Source organism: Phlebotomus papatasi, chromosome 1 (assembly GCF_024763615.1).
Source record: "Phlebotomus papatasi isolate M1 chromosome 1, Ppap_2.1, whole genome shotgun sequence".
NCBI classification, from domain to species: Eukaryota; Metazoa; Arthropoda; class Insecta; order Diptera; family Psychodidae; genus Phlebotomus; species Phlebotomus papatasi.
The window spans coordinates 80,636,667-80,656,122 of record NC_077222.1 but is presented as its reverse complement, the minus strand read 5'-3'; the positions used below and the strand labels follow the sequence as shown (position 1 = coordinate 80,656,122).

General features: G+C 33.0%; 2 protein-coding genes across 2 annotated transcripts in view; one reads left to right on the top strand and one right to left on the bottom strand.

Annotated features, from left to right (window-relative positions):
• The first annotated feature begins 2,558 nt into the window (after positions 1-2,558).
• Positions 2,559-19,456, top strand: part of LOC129810303 (E3 SUMO-protein ligase NSE2-like) — a 32,982-nt gene continuing 16,084 nt past the window's right edge. Inside the window, exons 1-5 of the mRNA XM_055860674.1 lie at positions 2,559-2,736; positions 2,809-2,936; positions 3,011-3,107; positions 3,174-3,345; positions 3,404-3,572. Of these exons, the coding sequence (XP_055716649.1) occupies positions 2,640-2,736; positions 2,809-2,936; positions 3,011-3,107; positions 3,174-3,345; positions 3,404-3,530 (621 nt within the window). The 5' untranslated portion in view covers positions 2,559-2,639 and the 3' untranslated portion in view covers positions 3,531-3,572. The remainder of the gene's footprint in view (positions 2,737-2,808; positions 2,937-3,010; positions 3,108-3,173; positions 3,346-3,403; positions 3,573-19,456) is intronic.
• Positions 3,544-13,237, bottom strand: LOC129810296 (homeobox protein Dlx6a). The gene is made up of 3 exons (XM_055860665.1): positions 11,177-13,237; positions 3,939-4,102; positions 3,544-3,876 (listed from the first exon to the last, which is right to left on the bottom strand). The coding sequence occupies exons 1-3, from the start codon at positions 11,694-11,696 to the stop codon at positions 3,673-3,675; spliced, it is 888 nt and encodes a 295-aa protein (XP_055716640.1). The 5' UTR covers positions 11,697-13,237; the 3' UTR covers positions 3,544-3,672.

Below are 19,456 nucleotides of genomic sequence, written 5' to 3'. Positions count from 1 at the left end.
CAATAACTTGTAACAAACAATGTATAAAAGGAAAACCACAAACAAAAACACAACAAAACTGTAAATATGACCGTTGGCTATATGGATCTAAATTGAATCCGACAGCCGTAAAAATAAAATAAAGAAGAAGAAGAAGAAATAAATTTGGTAGACTCCACGAGAATCTTTTTCAATTTATGGGCCATTTCCATTGAGAAAATTTTCAGATTTTTGTAATTCCCAATTCACATGAAAGTTCGCAAAAAAGCCCAGTTTTGAATACGAACATCTCGTTGACATTTGTTTGTTTTGATTCAGTTTAGCTTAGCAAAAAACCCCAAAATGGGGACAATTTGTCAACATAATTTTTAAAATTCAACTCGGCTTTTTTTTTCAATCGAGCACAAAATTTTGTTGACAATTTTCATGTTCGATTTTAAAGCAAATAAGGTAAAGTACCCTGTCGACCACTTAAGGATAGATTTTGTGAAAAACTTTTGAAAAAACAGTTATAATTTGTATTTTTTGATAGGATTTTATCTAAAAGTATAGAATAGGTCTTTATCTAACTAATTCTGAACTTCATTTAGCCATAATATAATTCAAAATTATACAAAAATTAAAATATTTTGAAAATGTGATGTACTCCTCTATTCGAACACTGTGATATCAGAGTGTCTCTACTCGACCGTCTAGGGTTTTTGTAAACTTCACGGATAACACTTAAAATTAAGAATTCATTAAAATAAAATAGGAAAACACACTTTTAGGAATTGTTGCAAAATAGAACAATATTTCAGTGAAAAAAGCTTCATTTACTATTATTCGTCAACCGGTCGAATTGTGGAACATAATATTTGAAATACACCTTCAATTTTAAGACTCAAAATTAATATTTAACTTAATCATAGAACTAAAATTAATGCACAGTAACATAGATAAAGTTCTTGACTTCCGATTAGGCTAAAAATTTAAATTTTCTAGCAATCTTTAAGGCTAATAATTGAAATAATTCCTTAAGAAAAAAGTCAAAGACATCAAGAAGTATGCCATAATTTACTGGAAAATTGCTAATTTCAAGTCACAAATCACTATTAGTGTGAATCAACACAATATTCAATGAATATTGTAAGACGAATCGGTTCCGCGGCTAAAGCCCCTGCCGTTATTATGAATTTCCAGAGACTGATTGGGTACACAACGTGCCTTGTCCCTAGGGTTAGCCCTCTGAGTGGGAGGTGAAGGGTGTGCATCTTTAAGCAGAGAGCGATCATGCCTTCCGATGGTACAGTAGACTCTCTGACTCTCTCTCAATCGGGAATATGGGGCAAAATGTCATCCGGTTTAGCGATAGAATTGAGCGACAAAGCCTTTGTAAATTTCACAAAAAGCGCTCAATTATAAAGAAACACGATAAAATAGGAAGAACTACAGCGAATTTGAGCGAATTAGCTTCATAATTAAACGTAAAAACCGTCAACAAAATTTGTCGCCCGATTGAGAAAGAGCCGATTGAGTGAGAGTCTACTGTATAATGCTCTGAGCCGACAGTCAGTCGATCCTGAGCTACGAGTACATCAACACACCCTTAACAAGAGTAATCTTGTCGGGCCACCACCACCAGTTGTGCTACTATGCCCATTTTCCAAGTCCTCGGTTATTATGATCTCACAATATTTAATAATATCACTGAAAAACAGTGAGGAAAGATTGTTAGTAGTTCACCACAGCTAAATAAGACTGAAAAACACGAAGTTCCATTCTGTCATATTTCTCGTAAGCATTTGTTCACACTGAATTTTCAACAAATCAATTTTAACTCAAGTCATATTCAAAATTTAACGTATTTAGTTATAATTAGTCGTATAGAGTCGCACTTTATTTGGTATTACAATGTAATCATTACAAGGTGCCTCGTGGTGTTGGAAGAATCTGCTGATCGTAGATCGCCCAGGAACGCCTTCCCCGTAGTGAATGCTTCTTCCGTGCTCCTGAAGGTTTGTGGGCAGAGGCGGTGCATTTTATTACGTTTTTTTGTATAATTTTTTTGTATATAACTTTTGTACAGAGGACATATTGTCCTATTTATTCTAAATAAATTGAATTAAATTTAAAAAAAAAATTGAAAAAAAATTTTATCACAGTGAAAGATGTCTTTTTCTCGACATTCAGTTTATTGCACCGGGCGGGACTCGAACTCACAACTTTGAGAGTCGAGTCAGAGATCCCGTCACCCCAAGACTAGCTGTCTTGCCTATTGCACCACTGAGATCCCCAACGTATTTAGTGTTAAAATCTTCCAAAAAGAACAAATATTTAGACAGAATTCATTATTCATCAAATATTAGAATAAAAATCCATAATTTTAATCAATTTATTTTTAGTGTCCAATTTTATCCTCAAAGTGTCCAAATTTAGAAACTGTCCAAAATTATGAGCTCTTACCACCCTATGCCTATATGCCCGATTGAGACAGAGGTCTACTGTATCTGTATCGCTGTTGGAAAGTTCCGATGCGAATTCCAAAAACATTCCATGGATATTCTTCATGGGGTGAAATATTCACCACTTCACCACTTTGTATTCCCGCGATCTGAGTAGACGACAGGAGAACAAATTCGTTCTGGAAAATCGCAGTTTTCACAGGAAATATCGACAAAATGAGTGAATTTTCTTCAAAACTTGAGAAAGTAGCAAGCAGTATTCATAAATCTGTGGAATTAACAGTTCTAAATCTCACAAATGAAGATGATTTTGGTAAAACACAGATACTCATTATTTTAAGGTTATGGTACTTTTACTAAATCTTTATTTTTCTCATGATTTCAGTAACGCAGTCTAAATTAACCTACACTTATCTGATGAAAATCCTCTCAAGCCATGAATTGGATCATCAAGCTTATGTAAAATGCATTGATCAGTGTAAGAGTAATCCATATGCTGCAACCTTCGAAAAGGTAATCCCCAGAAAGAAGCCTTTTGAACTTGATTTTTGATGTATCTTTAATTAATATTTATTTTACAACACTAGGATTTTCGCAATTTAACCCGGAATATAACCACTGATGTTAAGGATTCCAAGAGGTACAAGGATTTTGAAAAGTTTGTAGATGCTGCCTATAAGAGAGGTAAGTGCGAAGCAGGAATTGTTTTTATCTTTCCGGCAACCCTGAATTCTTGCGTCTTTCCTGTAGATTTGGGAGAAGCATCAACATCCAGCGAGGGTATGACTGTAACAGAATCTCTTCAGCGAACTGATCCGTTTACAAAGAAGCCCATCGTGAATCCTGTCAGGCATAAGGTTTGCAACCATGTTTACGACAAAGACAGCTTGGCGAATATTATCAAACTGAATGCCAGAGTTAGGTAAGGATTTCCAGACTAAAAGAATGATTAGATTTACAAGATTATATAACATTTGCAGATGTCCTTATGTTGGCTGTACAAACAAGGAGCGTCTCAGGATGGTTGACGTTGTGCAAGACGTTGGAATGAGGATTCGTCTGGCAACTGAAGCAGAGAGCAACGATGACGAGAGCGACAGCGATTGACTGATCAGATTCATATATTCCACATCAGTGTCTCTTTTAATGGTAAGTGAGAAATATTTACAATTGGATTCTTTATGTACATTGGAACGCTAGTGTGATGATACTCCCTGTAACTTTGGTGTGTGGCTCAATTGCACATGGCTTAGTTGTCCTCCTGACCACTAGTGGCTTCCATCGAGTCACTACAGGCTCCCATGTCTGTCTCAACGGGTTGAAGGGCATTGCTGATTGCTGCAGCTCCTGATGCATTGATTTGTCTCTGTCGCAAAATTGCCAATCTCTGTTGTGTTAGCTCCAGATGGTGTTTTCTCCACTTTATCCGTCGGTTCTGGAACCAAACCTTCACCTATTCCCACGAAAAAAATCATTACAAAATCATTCAGAAGATTAATCCAATTTTTACTTTACCTGAGCCTCTGTCAGCTGAAGAGTGTGTGCCAAGTACAGTCTTTCAGGTCCCACCATATACTGCTGCCTCTCAAATTCAGCTTCCAATCGCTCAAGTTGTTCTGGAGTAAAAATCGTCCGCACTCTTTTGCTTTTCATTGAGGACTTCTTTGATCCGCTTTGTTCTGAAACATTAACAGTATTTTACTTAATACTTGATTAGCAATTAAATCGAGACTGTAGGGGAAATTGCCTATGTTTCGTACGATCGCAGGCTTCATAATAACTAATTTTGTTCTATGTTTCTATGTAGGGGAGACTGGGGCAAAAAGTCACAAAACGGATATTTTATTTTTTTTACAAACTACTCGAACGCCCCAGAAATTTCTAATTAGCGCAGTTTTATAGGAAATTTACCGCTCTACAACTTTGTGAAAGTAATTTTCCTCTATTTTGTAAAGAAAAATATTTAGGGTAAATGTCCTAATTCAAAACCATTTCCAGACGCTTTAACTTTGACAGAAGATTCAACACATAAATTCATATTTTTTTCTGAACAGAATTACATAAATTTGTTCCTTGACTCTTCTATAATCTTACTGTTTAGTGAAAATTCTTTAGATATAATTTGAAAACTTCTTAAATACAAGAAAAATACGCGAGCGTAAAATACTTCTATTGGAAACATATTAATCCAAATGGAGACAAGGGAAAGTTTCTAATTGGAGACAAACAGTGTAAGTGAAACAGCGACGAAAGGTTTTCAAAACCTTGTTGAGTTGCTCTTGAGTGCAGGATTTGTTCTTATTTTTGGTCTTTTCTCCTTTCTCATCTAAAACAATAAGAAAATCTCTCCAAAAAAAATCATATTTCCGGGGTTTCCTATTGAATTGAAACATTTGCAGACACTTCAGAAAAACCCTTTTTGTTCATGAAATAGGTAATTATTTCATTTGAAAACTTCACGTAACCGTTAACAATAGAGATTAGCACTTAATTTAACTAACATTAGCCAGAAATATGACATAAATGTTGAACAAAACGAATAAACAACAGTCACCTCATTGTGTTTTTCATTGGAAAACATTGTCGATCGATGAAAAATACGATGGTGAAAAGGTACACTTTTAATTTTTCTGAGAAATTAACAAATTAAAATTTGTGAATATGAATGGATTTTCGCTTCATTTGGAGCAAAATTAACTAAATAATGAAACTGTGATATAGAAAGTATATAAATATAATAATTTAGTACTGTATTTATCGTGAAAACAATGACGTTTCCATTTGGAGTAGCGAAAAATTTCCATTTGGAGCAGGTTTTGAATTAGCTTAATTTACCCTAATTATAGAATTTTAAACTATACAAAAACTTCAGAAGATAATTCATTTTCATTACTGAATACTCGTGCATGCATAACCTCAAAATGATTTTAAATGTAACCGTCGATAACTCGTCCGGATTACGGCGATCCGGATTAGAGAGCGGGCACTGTATTTTTTTATAATATATTGGGGTTCACCGAAAATCAGAAGTTGATATCTCTTACCGTTTAAGCTCAAATACAGTGACAAGTTGAAAAAGAGTCAATTATATATAACAACAGTTCTCTCTTTGAGTTTGAGCAGTAAAATGACTTAATACTACCTTGTTTGTGATAGACAAGAATTTGTAGTGGCCATATAGAATTACCTTAATCCTACATCTACTTAATAACTTTGTACACCAGTTAAAAATATTTTAAACTGCATAATCTTATTAGATTTGAGCTCTTTTGGAAGACAAGATCCTAATCAGCACATTATTCTAGGAAATTTGTTGGTTTACTATTTATTGAAGACATTATTTTCCCTTTAACTCGAAGGGAAATGTGCTTTTTAGAACCATTTTCTTAAAGAATATTCCTGAAAATACTGGCGCGAAATATTGATAGCCATAGGATAATTTGTAATGAGTTGCAGAAAATGAGTTTCAGCAGATTAAGAAAATGGGTTTCCAATACAAATTATTGCTTAAAATTATCTGCTTACAGTTCTAGGAATTAAGATTTCATATATCGATTTTCGCTGGATTCTCCTGTAAAATTAATTGCTAAGTAAAAATATATACTAAATTCAATATTACAGTAGAGTTTAGGGTCTATAAAAATGAAAAAAACGTCACATTTTGCCCTAAGTTTCCCTATTTATCGTGATAAAGCAAGTGAAACATGTATCGACCAAGAAGGTTGGATCGTCATTCCAAAGTAAATGATTGTTTGAAAATTATTCGTTGATTTTATAATATTTTTTTTGCAAAATGTCTTGCTTTTGTCATTACTTATTAATAATATTTTTTTTAAATAAAATAATATCTCAAATTACCGTTTTTAGGATTAAGTATGTGTATTTTTTATATGCGAGTTTTCTTTTCAATAGTGCTTGGTTAAAAATGAAGCTACCCTGTATTAACCGAAAATTTTTCTCTCAAAAATTGAACGATTTTTAGACTTTATGTACTTGTTGTACCACAAGTTGGTTAAAAAATGTGTGGATATTCTTCCTGAAAATTGTCAGTTTTAAGAAAGAAGTAGTGGCAAAGTATTCGAGTTTTCCAATGGGGAATTCTGTAACAGTATGACAATGTCATATGACAAATTTAAATTTTTTTTATGTGGTAAATACGGAGAAACTAATTGAAAATTCGATTCATATATCAGTGGGCCTATTCTGCTGTTGAAACGGAGCTTATCACGCCTAAAAATCACGATTTTGCGTGATGCAAATACACATCATACACAGAGCTTTGGCTCTGTGTGCGTGGAGATTTGGCGCTTTCAGCGACATAGCATGTGTAGTAGTGAGGAAAAATCGTGAAAATGTCTGTTATTTTAAAAATCACGCAAATTTTATCTCGCGAGCTTCTGGAGGTCCCGAGATGAAAAATTAAATGCATTTGAGGTGGAAAATTGCTGTTTAACGCAAAGAAATAGTTATTAACACTTGGAAGGACCCTAGTGGCAGCCGCTGCCAATTTAGTTTTCAATTTTATTTTTTATATTGAAGAATATATCATTTCGCCTGGAGGCCCGATTGAATGCGTGCAGAATTTATCTGGCTATTTTTTCGTTATAAAATTTTTAATAAAAATTAAATATTAATGTAAATATATTGCAAAAACAAAAAACTGCACTCGGAAGGACCAAGTGGCAGTTGCTGCCATTTGCACTTTATATGGGAGTTTGATGTTCTGCAGATGTAATTTTCTTGATTGTTAGTGTATTAAAGCCTTAAAAGAACAAATTGAAAGTGTTTTTGCAAATTATTGAGAAGAATTATTGGAAAATATTGAATTGGGAAATATGAATAATTTTGGGAATTATTCAATTTTTCTCTTACTTCCCAAAGCTCAAAATCCATTTTGTTAAGCGAAGTTAATAGAAAATAGTTAATAATATTAACTGTTGTTCATAAAGTAGAATTTTTGCTTTGAAAAATAAGAGAAAAATTGAAATATTCAAAGGCTGCCGCATTCAAAGGCAGACTACTTTCCCTTACTCCATGTTTCTGGTAAATAAGAAAACATCGAATGGTTAAAAATCTTTAGATACAGTACCCAAGGAGATGATATTTCAGATTCAGACACCAGAAAAGAACTGACTAAAGCGTCGAATATTAAAATATAAGTAAAAATATCAAAACATTTTGTAAAATTCAATAAATGGCAGCGGCTGCCACTTGGTCCTTCCGTGACACTTTTAGTTAGGGTTCTACGAAGTGTTAATATTCTTTCTATTAATTTTAAGAAATATATAATTCCCAAGTTTTCCAATTTTCCATATAAGTTCCCTATTAGTAGTTATGTTTCGATTTCAACGTTAATATGTTCAAAGAATAGTCCTAATTTGTGACAATATGTTTTGTAAACAACATTGTTATTTTGTAAATAAAGGAGAAGGAGTCAAAGGTCAAATTCGTGTTCATTTTTTATCTAAAATATAAACTATGAAAATCATGATTAATTCCACCAAGTTGATAAATAATTTCAAAGAAAATAAGCCAAGCTTATTTTAACAGAACAATACCTTGTGGAAAGTTGCGAAAATTTATAATATTGTATTTTCATACAATGCAATGATCGGAACCATTTTAGAGTAAATTCTACAGAATTCAGCAAAATTTGCCGGATGGGTGACTTTGTAATTAACTTTTGCGATGGTGGCGACGGTAGATGCTTCGATCTGACTACTTACTCAGGGAAAACAAATTTTCTTTCACAAAATCTACGAAATTTCAGACCAATCACTCATAAACAATACCAATCAAAACTTCGTTCTACAATTCCGTGTTTTTTCTTCTTTTTTCCAGCGACATACTCAAGAGCATAAGTTTCATGCTGTGAAAAAATTACTGCTAAATTTATGAATACCAATTCTGACATATCCGTCTAAAATATTTGCGACAATTCATAATTTATATGAATTACTTTCAAAATTTGTACACCATTTCCAACTTAATATTTCCCCCTTGCCTGTGATTTCTCGAGGTTTTACAGAAACACATAGTGAAAACTATAGATTAAAAGAGAAAATCATTGAAAATTTTAATTTTCTTGCTTGGCACAGTAGTAGCAAGAAAACTTATTAAAATTGGCTAAATTTATGAAATAGAATGTCCAACGGTAATTATTTTGAAATTTCATCACGCAGCCAAAGAGCGAATGAGAGAGTGCGAGCGAAAGCAAGAGTGTGCTCAAGATTGACAACTGCAGTGGAGTTAAATGTAGTTGACGGATTTTTCCAAAGTTTATCGCGAATTTTCTTAGTTGGTAAGTCAAAGGACAACAATTTTAGTCTCGTGAAAGGTGTTTGTGTGCTTTACAGTGATTATTTTGTTCACAATTTCATTTAATGTGGGCCGAAGCCAGCCTCACACACACAAGCACTATCACGAAATTAGTGATAAATCTGCGTTTCACAGCAGAATAAGGGCCCAGATACTAAAGGGTTAATAAAACTTCTTGCAAAGACCATTCGATTCTCACTGGTCTTAAAAGATGTAACCGCTCCTGAATCAAAAAAATTGTCATATGACATGGTCATATTATTACAGAATTCTTCTAAAGAAATGTTCGAATATGTAACTTTCATCTTGCACAGTAATAAATCGGTTTATATAATCTATTGAAAATTTTCTTAAAGTCTCAATTGTATGTCGGACAACAATAATTAATTCACCGGTTATTTGAAATCGATTTAGAAACTTGTCTAGGATATCAAGAAAGACAAAGTATTTGCCTTAATTGGATAAAAATACGCTCTATAGCGTATCTGTTAAACCGCGGTCTGTTAAACCTTTGACTTTTAATTATAGCCTATAATTTAGGAATGATTCAATGGAATTTTCGTGTATAGATCAAGTATTTATTCAATTATGCAACTTTTTAAATTACAACTCAGCTTAAATCAATTTACATGTTTTACGGAAATCTCCAACAAAGGCATAGCTTTGGTTGAGGAAAAATAAAGCTCATATTCATGATCCTGGAATCATACTACAGAGATGTTTTTCGAAAATCCCAAGCCGATATCTGTTTGGCCGCATAGACATAGTCTAATCACAAAGATATATCGAAAATTGCATATTATCCCTAAAATTTACGATCATTGAAAAATATATTATACTTTATCTTAAGGTAATATGCTTTCTTTTTTATCCATGAGATTAGTTTGTGTTGTAAAAGTTCTTGTTTATGGGTTAACGGACACCATTTATATTCTGTTTCAATCTCGATTTTTATAAGTTCGAAGCTTATGACGAAGAATTTTATTGAAAATTGTCCGCCATTGAGAAGGACGTCCAAGAACCGCTAAAACCATTATAAATCCCTTTGGTATACTCAGAAGGCTATCTAATTCCATATCATTGGAAGTAATACTCATCGAATTGATATCATATCATTGATAATAAAGTTTACATAATTTTAGTATAACTCAATTTAACCAAGATAGACAATTATACACTAACTAACGTAATGATTGTTTTAATAATGTTCTTTCATTGATTATCTTATTTTACTGCTCGAACACATTTTATACAAATTTATAATAAGATTTGAGGGATTATCTTGCTGCAGATATTGTTTTATAAAGATTACCCTCCATTGTAAAATTTAACTTTCCATAAGGAGGCTTAACTTTCTCCGAACCGTAAAATATCCAGCAAACCAATTTCATGCAACTTTTACATTTTACAAAGATTTAAGTCCTCAATGTAAAAGTACCTGAGTGGAAAAAAAATTAATAATAATAATAATTAGTCCTCAATAAGATATTTACGAAGAGAAAGAATTTATGCGACCCTTAAAACCTTGTATGGTTACACAGAAAAAAAATATTTTGTAAAATTGTTCGTAAATGTTTGTGAAATCCTATGGAGGACTTACGAAATGCTCGTGAATCATATAACCCACAAACAAGTTCGTAAAATTTTGTACTATTTTCACAAACATTGTTCGTAAAATGATGATTTGACGAACATTTTTTGTACTTTTACAAACATTTGTTCGTAAATGTTTGTAAACACACAAAAAATGTTCGTAAAATTTTGTCATTTGTTCGTAAATTTTTGTTTCTCTGGCAAAAATTTACGATAAAATGACAAAATGTTACGAACATTTACGAACAAATGTTTTTTAAGTTCAAAAAATGTTCGTCAAATGATCATTTTACAAACAATGTTTGTGAAAATAGTACAACATTTTACGAACTTATTTGTGGGTTATACGATTCACGAGCATTTCGTAAGTCCTCCATAGGATTTCACAAACATTTAAGAACAATTTTATAAAATATTTTTTTCTGTGCAGAAGAATCACAAAAAATATCTGAGTTTGGATTACAAAGATCTCATTATTTTCAACTCTTTCCGCAAAGAGTTATTAACAATACTTATATACTCGGTTTTCAAAGATTTAATAAAAAACATAGATTATAGGAAAATGAAAATTTTAATGAATTATAGGGCAGACATCCTTAAGATATAAAGAATCTGCTTCTCCAGAAGGAATGTTTTTATAAAATATTGGAAGATTTAGCTAAGATACTTGCAAAACTATCTTAGGTTTAGATGCTCTTCGACTTTATTATTATCTACAAGAATCAATCTTTTTTTTTTAATTTTAAATAGCCAAAAAAAAAGTTTTCTACTTGGCTATCCAAAGTTTCAAAATATACAGAAAGGTTAACATTTTATCAAAAGGGTATTATAAAAAAAATTACCATTTCGGTTTCGTTCTCTTTGATGAAAGTTTAAGTGATTGGCGGCTGTGGTGGAGTGCTGCTGATGCAACTGCTGAAGACTTTGGAGGGCAGATGGGGTGTGATGGGAATAATGGGGTGAGAGTGCAGACATTCCAGGAAGTCTCGTCAAATTGTTCCCAGCAAGGTTGATTAATCTATGATTTTCCGCAAAGTGATTGCTGCTCTTGGAACTATCGGTGGATAGGTGATTGTGATTGAGGGACAGGTTCATAACATCCTCAAAGGAGCGATTATTGTTGTCTGCAGCCGCTGCAGCAGCGGCTGCTGCATTCTTCTTAAGGCCCAAAATTGCGGCTATTGTGAAGGATTTGCCAATGCTACCATTCACAACTTCAAGGGGTGTATTATGACTGTTTTCCAGATCACTTAGAGTCTGTGTTGGTTGATGATGATGACTTGGGATGTTGCCAGGAGCTGAGACTCCAGTGAGAAAATGCGAAAGTGGACTTGTTGGGTATTTTGTGGATGGATGAATCATTTTATAGATGACTTATTTTCACTTTTTAAATTTTACAACACTTTGTTTTTTTTTTCTTGTTTATCTCATTGGTAATTTCATTAATTGTTGATTATTTTCACGTATATAGTTGTTGTTTTTTTCTGTTCTTGGGAACAAGAGGAAGAGAACCAGTATCAATGTAACGAATATGCAACCACCATAAAATGGTGAAGGGAACAAAAGTGCAGAAAAAATTGTCGTTCAGGGGATAGAATTACTGAATATTTTTTATGAATGCTTTTCATTTAACACCACATTAAATCACTTTAGCGTAAATGCATTTATGGTGAACAAATTCTACAGAACACCCACAAATTCTGCACTATCCTTTGTTGATCATAGAATAAGAATCTATGTACCCCTTTTCTCGTATTTCTCTCTTCGGTTTCCGCTTGATCTTTTGGGATTCTTTTAATGGATACTCCTGACAATTTTCAGTTCTTTTGCTTCACTATTTAGTTGGACTCCAAAAAGACACATGATACAAGTGCAACGACAAACACTAAACTGTAATTACAATAAAACTGAGATATTAGGTAAACACATCATATTAATTTACCCGCATTTGAAACTATTGTTTGTGCGAATGGTGGTGGTATTTTAATATACCGTGCATATTAATTTTTTTGTGTTGAGAGACTTCCTTTTGTCTGTCTTTATTCTATTTACCTATTATGTGTCTCTTTATTTTGAGGTGAAGAATTTTTTTTTTAGGAGAAAATAATCTACTCAAATTTGCTTCAGAGTCGTTCCACCTCCATGAAGATGCACATCTATAAATGTTATTTCTCTATCCTCTTTTGAAGAAATTCACAAAAAAATATGTGTATATATATCCACTTTGTCACTAATTTCACTTTGGAGGTCTTGTTACTTTTGTGTCCTCTTTAATGGAAAATTTTTCCGTAATGTTTGTGGCGATGCACAAAAATTGAGACAATGGTTTTTCGCTAGTTGAAGTAAAAATTTGAAATAAACTCAACACCTTCACAGCACAATTTACTGATGAAACTATCTATGAAATGAAGATAATTTTCTTCACTCGATAATCATGAATAATGTGACAAAAGAGAAGGAGGAATTGTAATAATTTACATCAATTATGAGGATCTCGTGTTTAATTTTTTATTGCTCAGCAAACACTTTTTAGGTAACACTCTCAAAATGTTCTGGCTCGTGGACATGCCAGTTTTAATGGATTAAAAATTGTTTTTTTTTAAGAACAAGTTCTAGAGAAGTTCTTATTAACTTAAAGTCATTTAAGAGATTATAGAGACGATGTACACTTCACAGAAAATCAACTAGTTTTTTGAATATTCACGAAAATGTTGAGAGAGAAGAAGAGTCACGTCCGTTCCTGATCAGATTCACAAGCAGAATGATGAGTGTTTGTTGCAGATGGTATGGAAATTCCGTGGAGGGTCTTGTCAAGCCCAAAGAGATGTTGTTGTCGCGGCGGAAGTTAGTCACGGAATACATGGTATTCTCAATCATTATTACGCTAATATACCCCTTATTATAAAATGGGGAGTGAAGGTCTTGATTTAATATGGACGTGTGCTGGCTGCCCCATCATTGAGATACTCATCCTTGGTGGGATGCTGGAGAGTGCGCATTTCTACAATGGCCAACAATTTCCCCAATCACTTGAATTTTCTCAATTTTTATCCTTTATAATTAAGAATATCTTATCCACAATATTTTCTAAAAATTATACTTATAATTTTCTCCATCTACTTAAATGACAATTACAACGTCTCTCTGTTAGAAATCATTAAAAATCTTTTGGCAAAATCTCACTCCAACTCTGGCAACAGATATATACATGAAGCTCCGCCTCTTTTCCACCCCAATCTCAATGAAGGGTCGTGGTGAGAGATGAGGTACTATAAAAGCTCTGTGTGCTTCCGCTATATTTACCATGAATACAAAGGATTCGAGTGAGAAATTTGTTGGATGAGGGTGGGCGTCTGGTAGAGGAAACTAGGAAAACCTCAAACTGATTTTATTGTGGTGAATGAATTCAATTTAATTATGGTCGACCAAAATAAGCACCAATAATTTATGCTTTTTCTTTCAATTACCTTGTGGCTTTATTTCTAATTCTTAGCTAAATATTTGTGTGTTATTTATACAAAGGACTTTCCTTGGTAAAAATATAAATTTGTGGATCTACATCATTTTGAGTTTGATAGTTCAGGGGGACATGATAACTTATTTTCGATAGTATCGACTATCGATTCTGAAAAATTTAAACGATTGCTGTACTTTTTCTAGATATAATGTAGATGTTTATCAAAAATCACATTCTTTTAAGAATGACACAATAAATGGCCTAACTATGCGTAAAAAGTCGTCACTCACTTGGAGATATAGATTTATCGATACTATCTATTCAATAGTGTTGAAAAGTTATCATCGCATTTCAGTTTTTTTACAAACTGATTTCTTAGAGGACATCTGAGACCTAATGTGAAACAGTCAAAAACCATTTTCAGAAAACGTTGTTAATCTATTAAATATTAAATCATTCTCATAATATATGATATTTAAAAATGGACTAATTCTTAATAGAACTTCGAGAGCTTTTTACGTGGTTGCGTATTTTAACTCCATCGCCGTCTTACCTTTAATACCAACCTACAAAAAGCAAAAATCTTTCAATAGTTATATTTCGCGACAATCTTGTTTAAAAAAATATATAATTTTATAATATCTCTTGTTTCTAAATTAGACTTATGGCCTCTACACATTGGGAGCAATTTTTGTCAAAAATTGCTTTTTTGAAGGAAATTCCCTGCAGCGTTGTAGGTGGAAACGTCAAATTTCTGTCAAAAACGCAATTTTTGACGAAAATTGCTCCCAATGTTTAGACGCCTTTAAGCTTTCCCAAATTGTTTTTTCAAAGATTCGTAATCCCAAATTGTGTATAACTTATACAGTATAAGTATATTTCTAAGCAAAAGGACATTTCCCTTCTCTTCTTTTGCTTTCTTTATCGGTAAAAAAAAAAACAAACAAACAGAAAAACAAAGAAATAAGGTAAGATGGGGTAATTTGGAATCATGTCTAATTTGGAACTTTGAAACTTCCTAACAGTTTAAGATGACGACAGGAAAAAACAACGAAGAAGTACTCCCGAATGTAAAGTCTTGTACTTCATTGTGGTTTTGTTTTTCGCCTTGGCCATCTGAAACAGTGAGACAATCTCAAAATTCAAAAATATACATGATCCAAATTACCCCATCTTACCCTATTGTGAAGTTATTGTTGTCGAAATTTCAGAATTCCCAAATTTATTTTACAAAAATTGTACTTTTGGGAAATGGGATAAGAACTCGTTGCATAATTTATACATTTGATTACCGTAGTTGCAAGTGACTGCATCGTGCATACCTTCTTTTCATAAGTTTTTCTTTAATCCTAGCACTTAAGGATAGGCTAAAGATCGTAATACCATTTAAAAATGATATAAAAATCATCCTGGTCTAAGTTCATCCTAAAGTCTAGCACAAGAAAAGTCATCCGCATCTACGGTATACCGATTATTTCTATTATTCTATCTGAAGTATGACATTTTACGAAGTTTTTTTTAAATTGATTTAAAGTTCTTTTTCGGAAAAAAATTTAATCGAAGATCTTATTGACTAATTTGTATCAGTAATTCAGAAGTAGCATATTTCTCAAAATAAAGCTATTTAAAGATGTTTTAGAATAGTACGATAATATTTTGTCAATAGGACAAACTGGGGCAAAATCTCACAAAACCATTTTATTTTTTCGCTATGATCGGACCTGAGAGTTTTGTAATCACAACATTGTTATTGGAAATTCATTGTTCTACAACTTTGCTGAAGACTATTTCCCTCTTCCCTATATCTTTAAATAAAGTCATCATCATTATCATAATTTTCAACCGCTTTCCCTATTGGGGTCGCGGGCTTAGAACATCCAGGTTGACAGTCCACCCCTGTCGATCCTCCGCCATTTCAGAAAGTTGTTCGCCGTCGATCGCAATGCGCTCTAAGACAAGATTCTGAATTTGATTCAGCCACCTTGTTGTAGGGCTGCCCCAAGGCCGAGGTCTCCCCACAACGGCTAACACACCTTTTCTGGAGAATTATTTTTCATTTATGCACTGCACATGACCATATCATCGAAGTTGTGATGTAATCTCTCAACTCGAAGAAGCAGCTCCTCGACTTGAATTTTATGAATCGATTTAATTAATTGTGAAGAGGTAAACGGTAAATGCGAAAGTACTTTTGGCGGACAGCATAAAGTTACGAGTTCGATCATTACGCGAAACATGGGACGCCCCGTCACCCATTTTAAATTTTTGATTTGGAACTGGAACATTTTGCCCAAAACTTCCCTATGAAGACCTAAGAAATCTCCCCAAATAAGAAAAACTTAGGACGGTATTTAGGACATAAATGATGTATAAACGTGTTTAACTATTGCGTTGCTGCAGTTAACTAAGTCTTTATAGTTGTTTCAAACCTTTATTTCAAACCCTTTCCATCTTCCCTATCCATTCCAACATTGTTGAAATTGTATCATCTTCGTTTTTCTTCACAACTTGCTATTTATAAAGAAGATTTATAAATTTCACTTTGAATTTTCTTCCTTGTTGAAATATAAGACCAATCACCATCATCATCATTTTCAACTGTTTAATCGTATAGGGGTCACGGGCCCATGACATAAAAATTAAACGACCCACGCCTGTCGATCCTAAGCCACTTCAGGAAGATGTTCGGGTTCAATCGTAAGATGCTCCAAGGCAATATCCTGAATTTGATTCAGCCACCTAGTCTGCCCCGAGACCGAGATCGAGATCTCACAATGGCTAGAATAGCTTCTGGGGAGTGTTATATAACTGTGTTATCACACTTGCACATTAAAATTTTAATATGATTCACATTAATTGTCGCTGGTGAGAGTCCAAATGTGTAATTTGTGTGTTTGAAGCATTTTATATTCAAAATTTGATCTATTTCTTGATAAAAAGATAGACTTGGCCCGCAAAATTTGATATAAATTGATTTATAGCATTAATGCGAAAAATTAATGCGATTTTCTCTTTAATTTTTAATGTGAAAAATATTTATGCTTTAGGTAAATTTAAACTTATTTTTGCAGGCCAAGTCCACTTCATTATCAATAAATAGAAAAACCCCAAATATTAAGTGACTCAAAGACACAAATAACATATTTGGACGCTCACAAGTGGCAATTAATGTGAATCACATTAAAATTTTAATGTGCAAGTGTGATAACGCCGTAAGACCAATAAAAATAACAAATTAATTAGTGAATTAAATAAATAAAGGGATGAAGTTTAGCTAATAAAAATTTCCCTACCAAGATACAAGAGTGACAACGACCAGAAATGTGCATTGCTTGAGTTTCTGAAAAAACCGCAAATTTGCTAACTTTTCGGACTTGATGGTCAAAATATTTGTAGGTTTTATCTAGCGAGTTGTCGGTCGTTTACAAATCTTCTTAATCCTAAATCTATGATACAGGTGTAAAATATTTGATATTCAAATTATAATCATAAAAAGATTGGATCTGAGTAATGAAAAAGGCGCCTGAAAAAGCCAACCATAAAATTATCAGTGGAATTGAAATTCCATTGAGATTAAATGGAGTCTTTTCGAGGGTGGAATATATAATCTGGAAAGAATTTTCATAAATATTTGCATAATGAAAAATCAGTTTCAGTCTTCCATGAACATTTTCATCTGATGTTGCCTTTTTCGCGGAATTGTGGAATATTTATGATAGAAAATTAAAAATACCACCTCAAAAACTTTCCTCCGCAGTGATGCTTTTTAACCCTCACCCACGTATAATATTGCGAGATGGAGAACAAAAAGTTATTTGATTTGTTTGCAAGTTTCCTTACTCCTCTTTGTATACATTATAAATATAAATATGTATGCGAACATATTGTGGGGATGGTGTTTTTTTGTGTAGGTTTAGTCCTATATTAAAAATTTATTTTGTGGCTCAACAATCTGTTTTTTATGTTGTTGTTGTGTTGTTATAAATAAAATTTGCAGCACAGTGAAGAAATGCACTGAACTGAAAAATCGGAAATATCTATTCAATATAACATGTTATATAACTTTTATTTGATGAAAGATTTTTCAGGATAATATTAAAATTTTTGTTTATAGCTGAGTAATCAAAAGGATTGGCAATATCCGTGGTGAAATTGTGTATACGATACAGATTGGATGGAGGAAAAATAACGCTAAATGCAGAACAATATTCTCTATAGAGATGTAATTTAAAAATTCTATATACTGAAGAATAGCATAAAATATTTATGAGAAAAAGCTTTTCAGCCATCATGGGAGAAAATGCAATATTGAATAATAATGTAGCATTAGGACAAGAAAATATACAAGGTATTTTTCTTGAGTTGTTGCTTTCTCATTATTTATAATATAGCATTTTCTCCCTTTGTATCCCCCTTTGAAGTCTATATTCCTGATTTTCTTTTTCTGCTCCCACACACACCCCGAGATACTCAAACTTTCAGATTTTGTGTCTGAGAAAAGTTGGAATGGGAAACCACATCATAAATGATGATGGCGGATTGAGATGTTATTCTCCCCCCGTTTTTCCGTGGTCTGATGGATGCGTTATGGAACGCGAATGAAGAATAAACAATTCAAAATTGCTCTGAACACGCCTACATTTCCCGGAATTTTTCCATCCTTCCTCTTTGGTGAATTTTCTCCCTCCGGAAAAACATGAACGCATGCGTCCTCCAAATGGATGGGTCGAAGGATAAAAGTTTTGTGCTTTCACCACAAATACACTCAATGGGGTGGTGGTTGTAATAAAAGTTTTTCTGTGGTTCACTTTGCAAGAGAATTAAAATATAATTCAAAATTTATAATTCTCCCAACTTTTTCACTTCTTTGTATGAGGAGATATATCTACGAATGCTATAAAGTATGATTTTTATAAAAATTATATTACAAGTGAGACAAAATTATGAATCAATTTTGTGCAAAATATTCTCACTTTTTTGTAATATAGAGCAACGTTGAATCAATTTCCTGAATCTAAAAACCATCCTCTTATACCTCCCACATTTTGGTATGCCATAAGGATCATATAAATTCATGTTCGACAAAAGCATATCTTTATGGTATATACCAAATTCTCTATTGTAACATGATAATCTTTTGCGTATCTATCGGAAAATTAAATTTTCCAGTATGGTAAAACATCGCGAAAACCTTTTCATTAGGGATGTGTTTAAACAGGGTAGGATTTCCATTGAACATCTATTTTTTTTAATGAAAATTATGTTTTAAAAGGATATATTAAAATATTCAAACTTAATTATTTTTAAAGATAATTTTTTATTAATTCATGGGAATCTCGTGATGCAGTTATGGAAAAAACGTGGGGTCTTTATCAGAAAGATCACTGGTTCGACTTTTGCGGTCATCGCTCGAATTTATTTACAAGGTCTTATAAATTAAATTTATATCGATTCTAAAGAGAAATGAAATGGAGATCTCGTGGCGTAATCAGCAAGAGCGTTAGCCCTTAGCTAGTGGGATCTACTTTCGCAATCATGAGTTTCAGTCCTGCCCGTGTAATATGCTTGATACACTTACGACGTTAGACGAGCAACGGCTTAACGTAATTATAATCAAGAAAGCGATTAGATCAATTAGACTACATTCCCATCCAGGGGCCTCTCG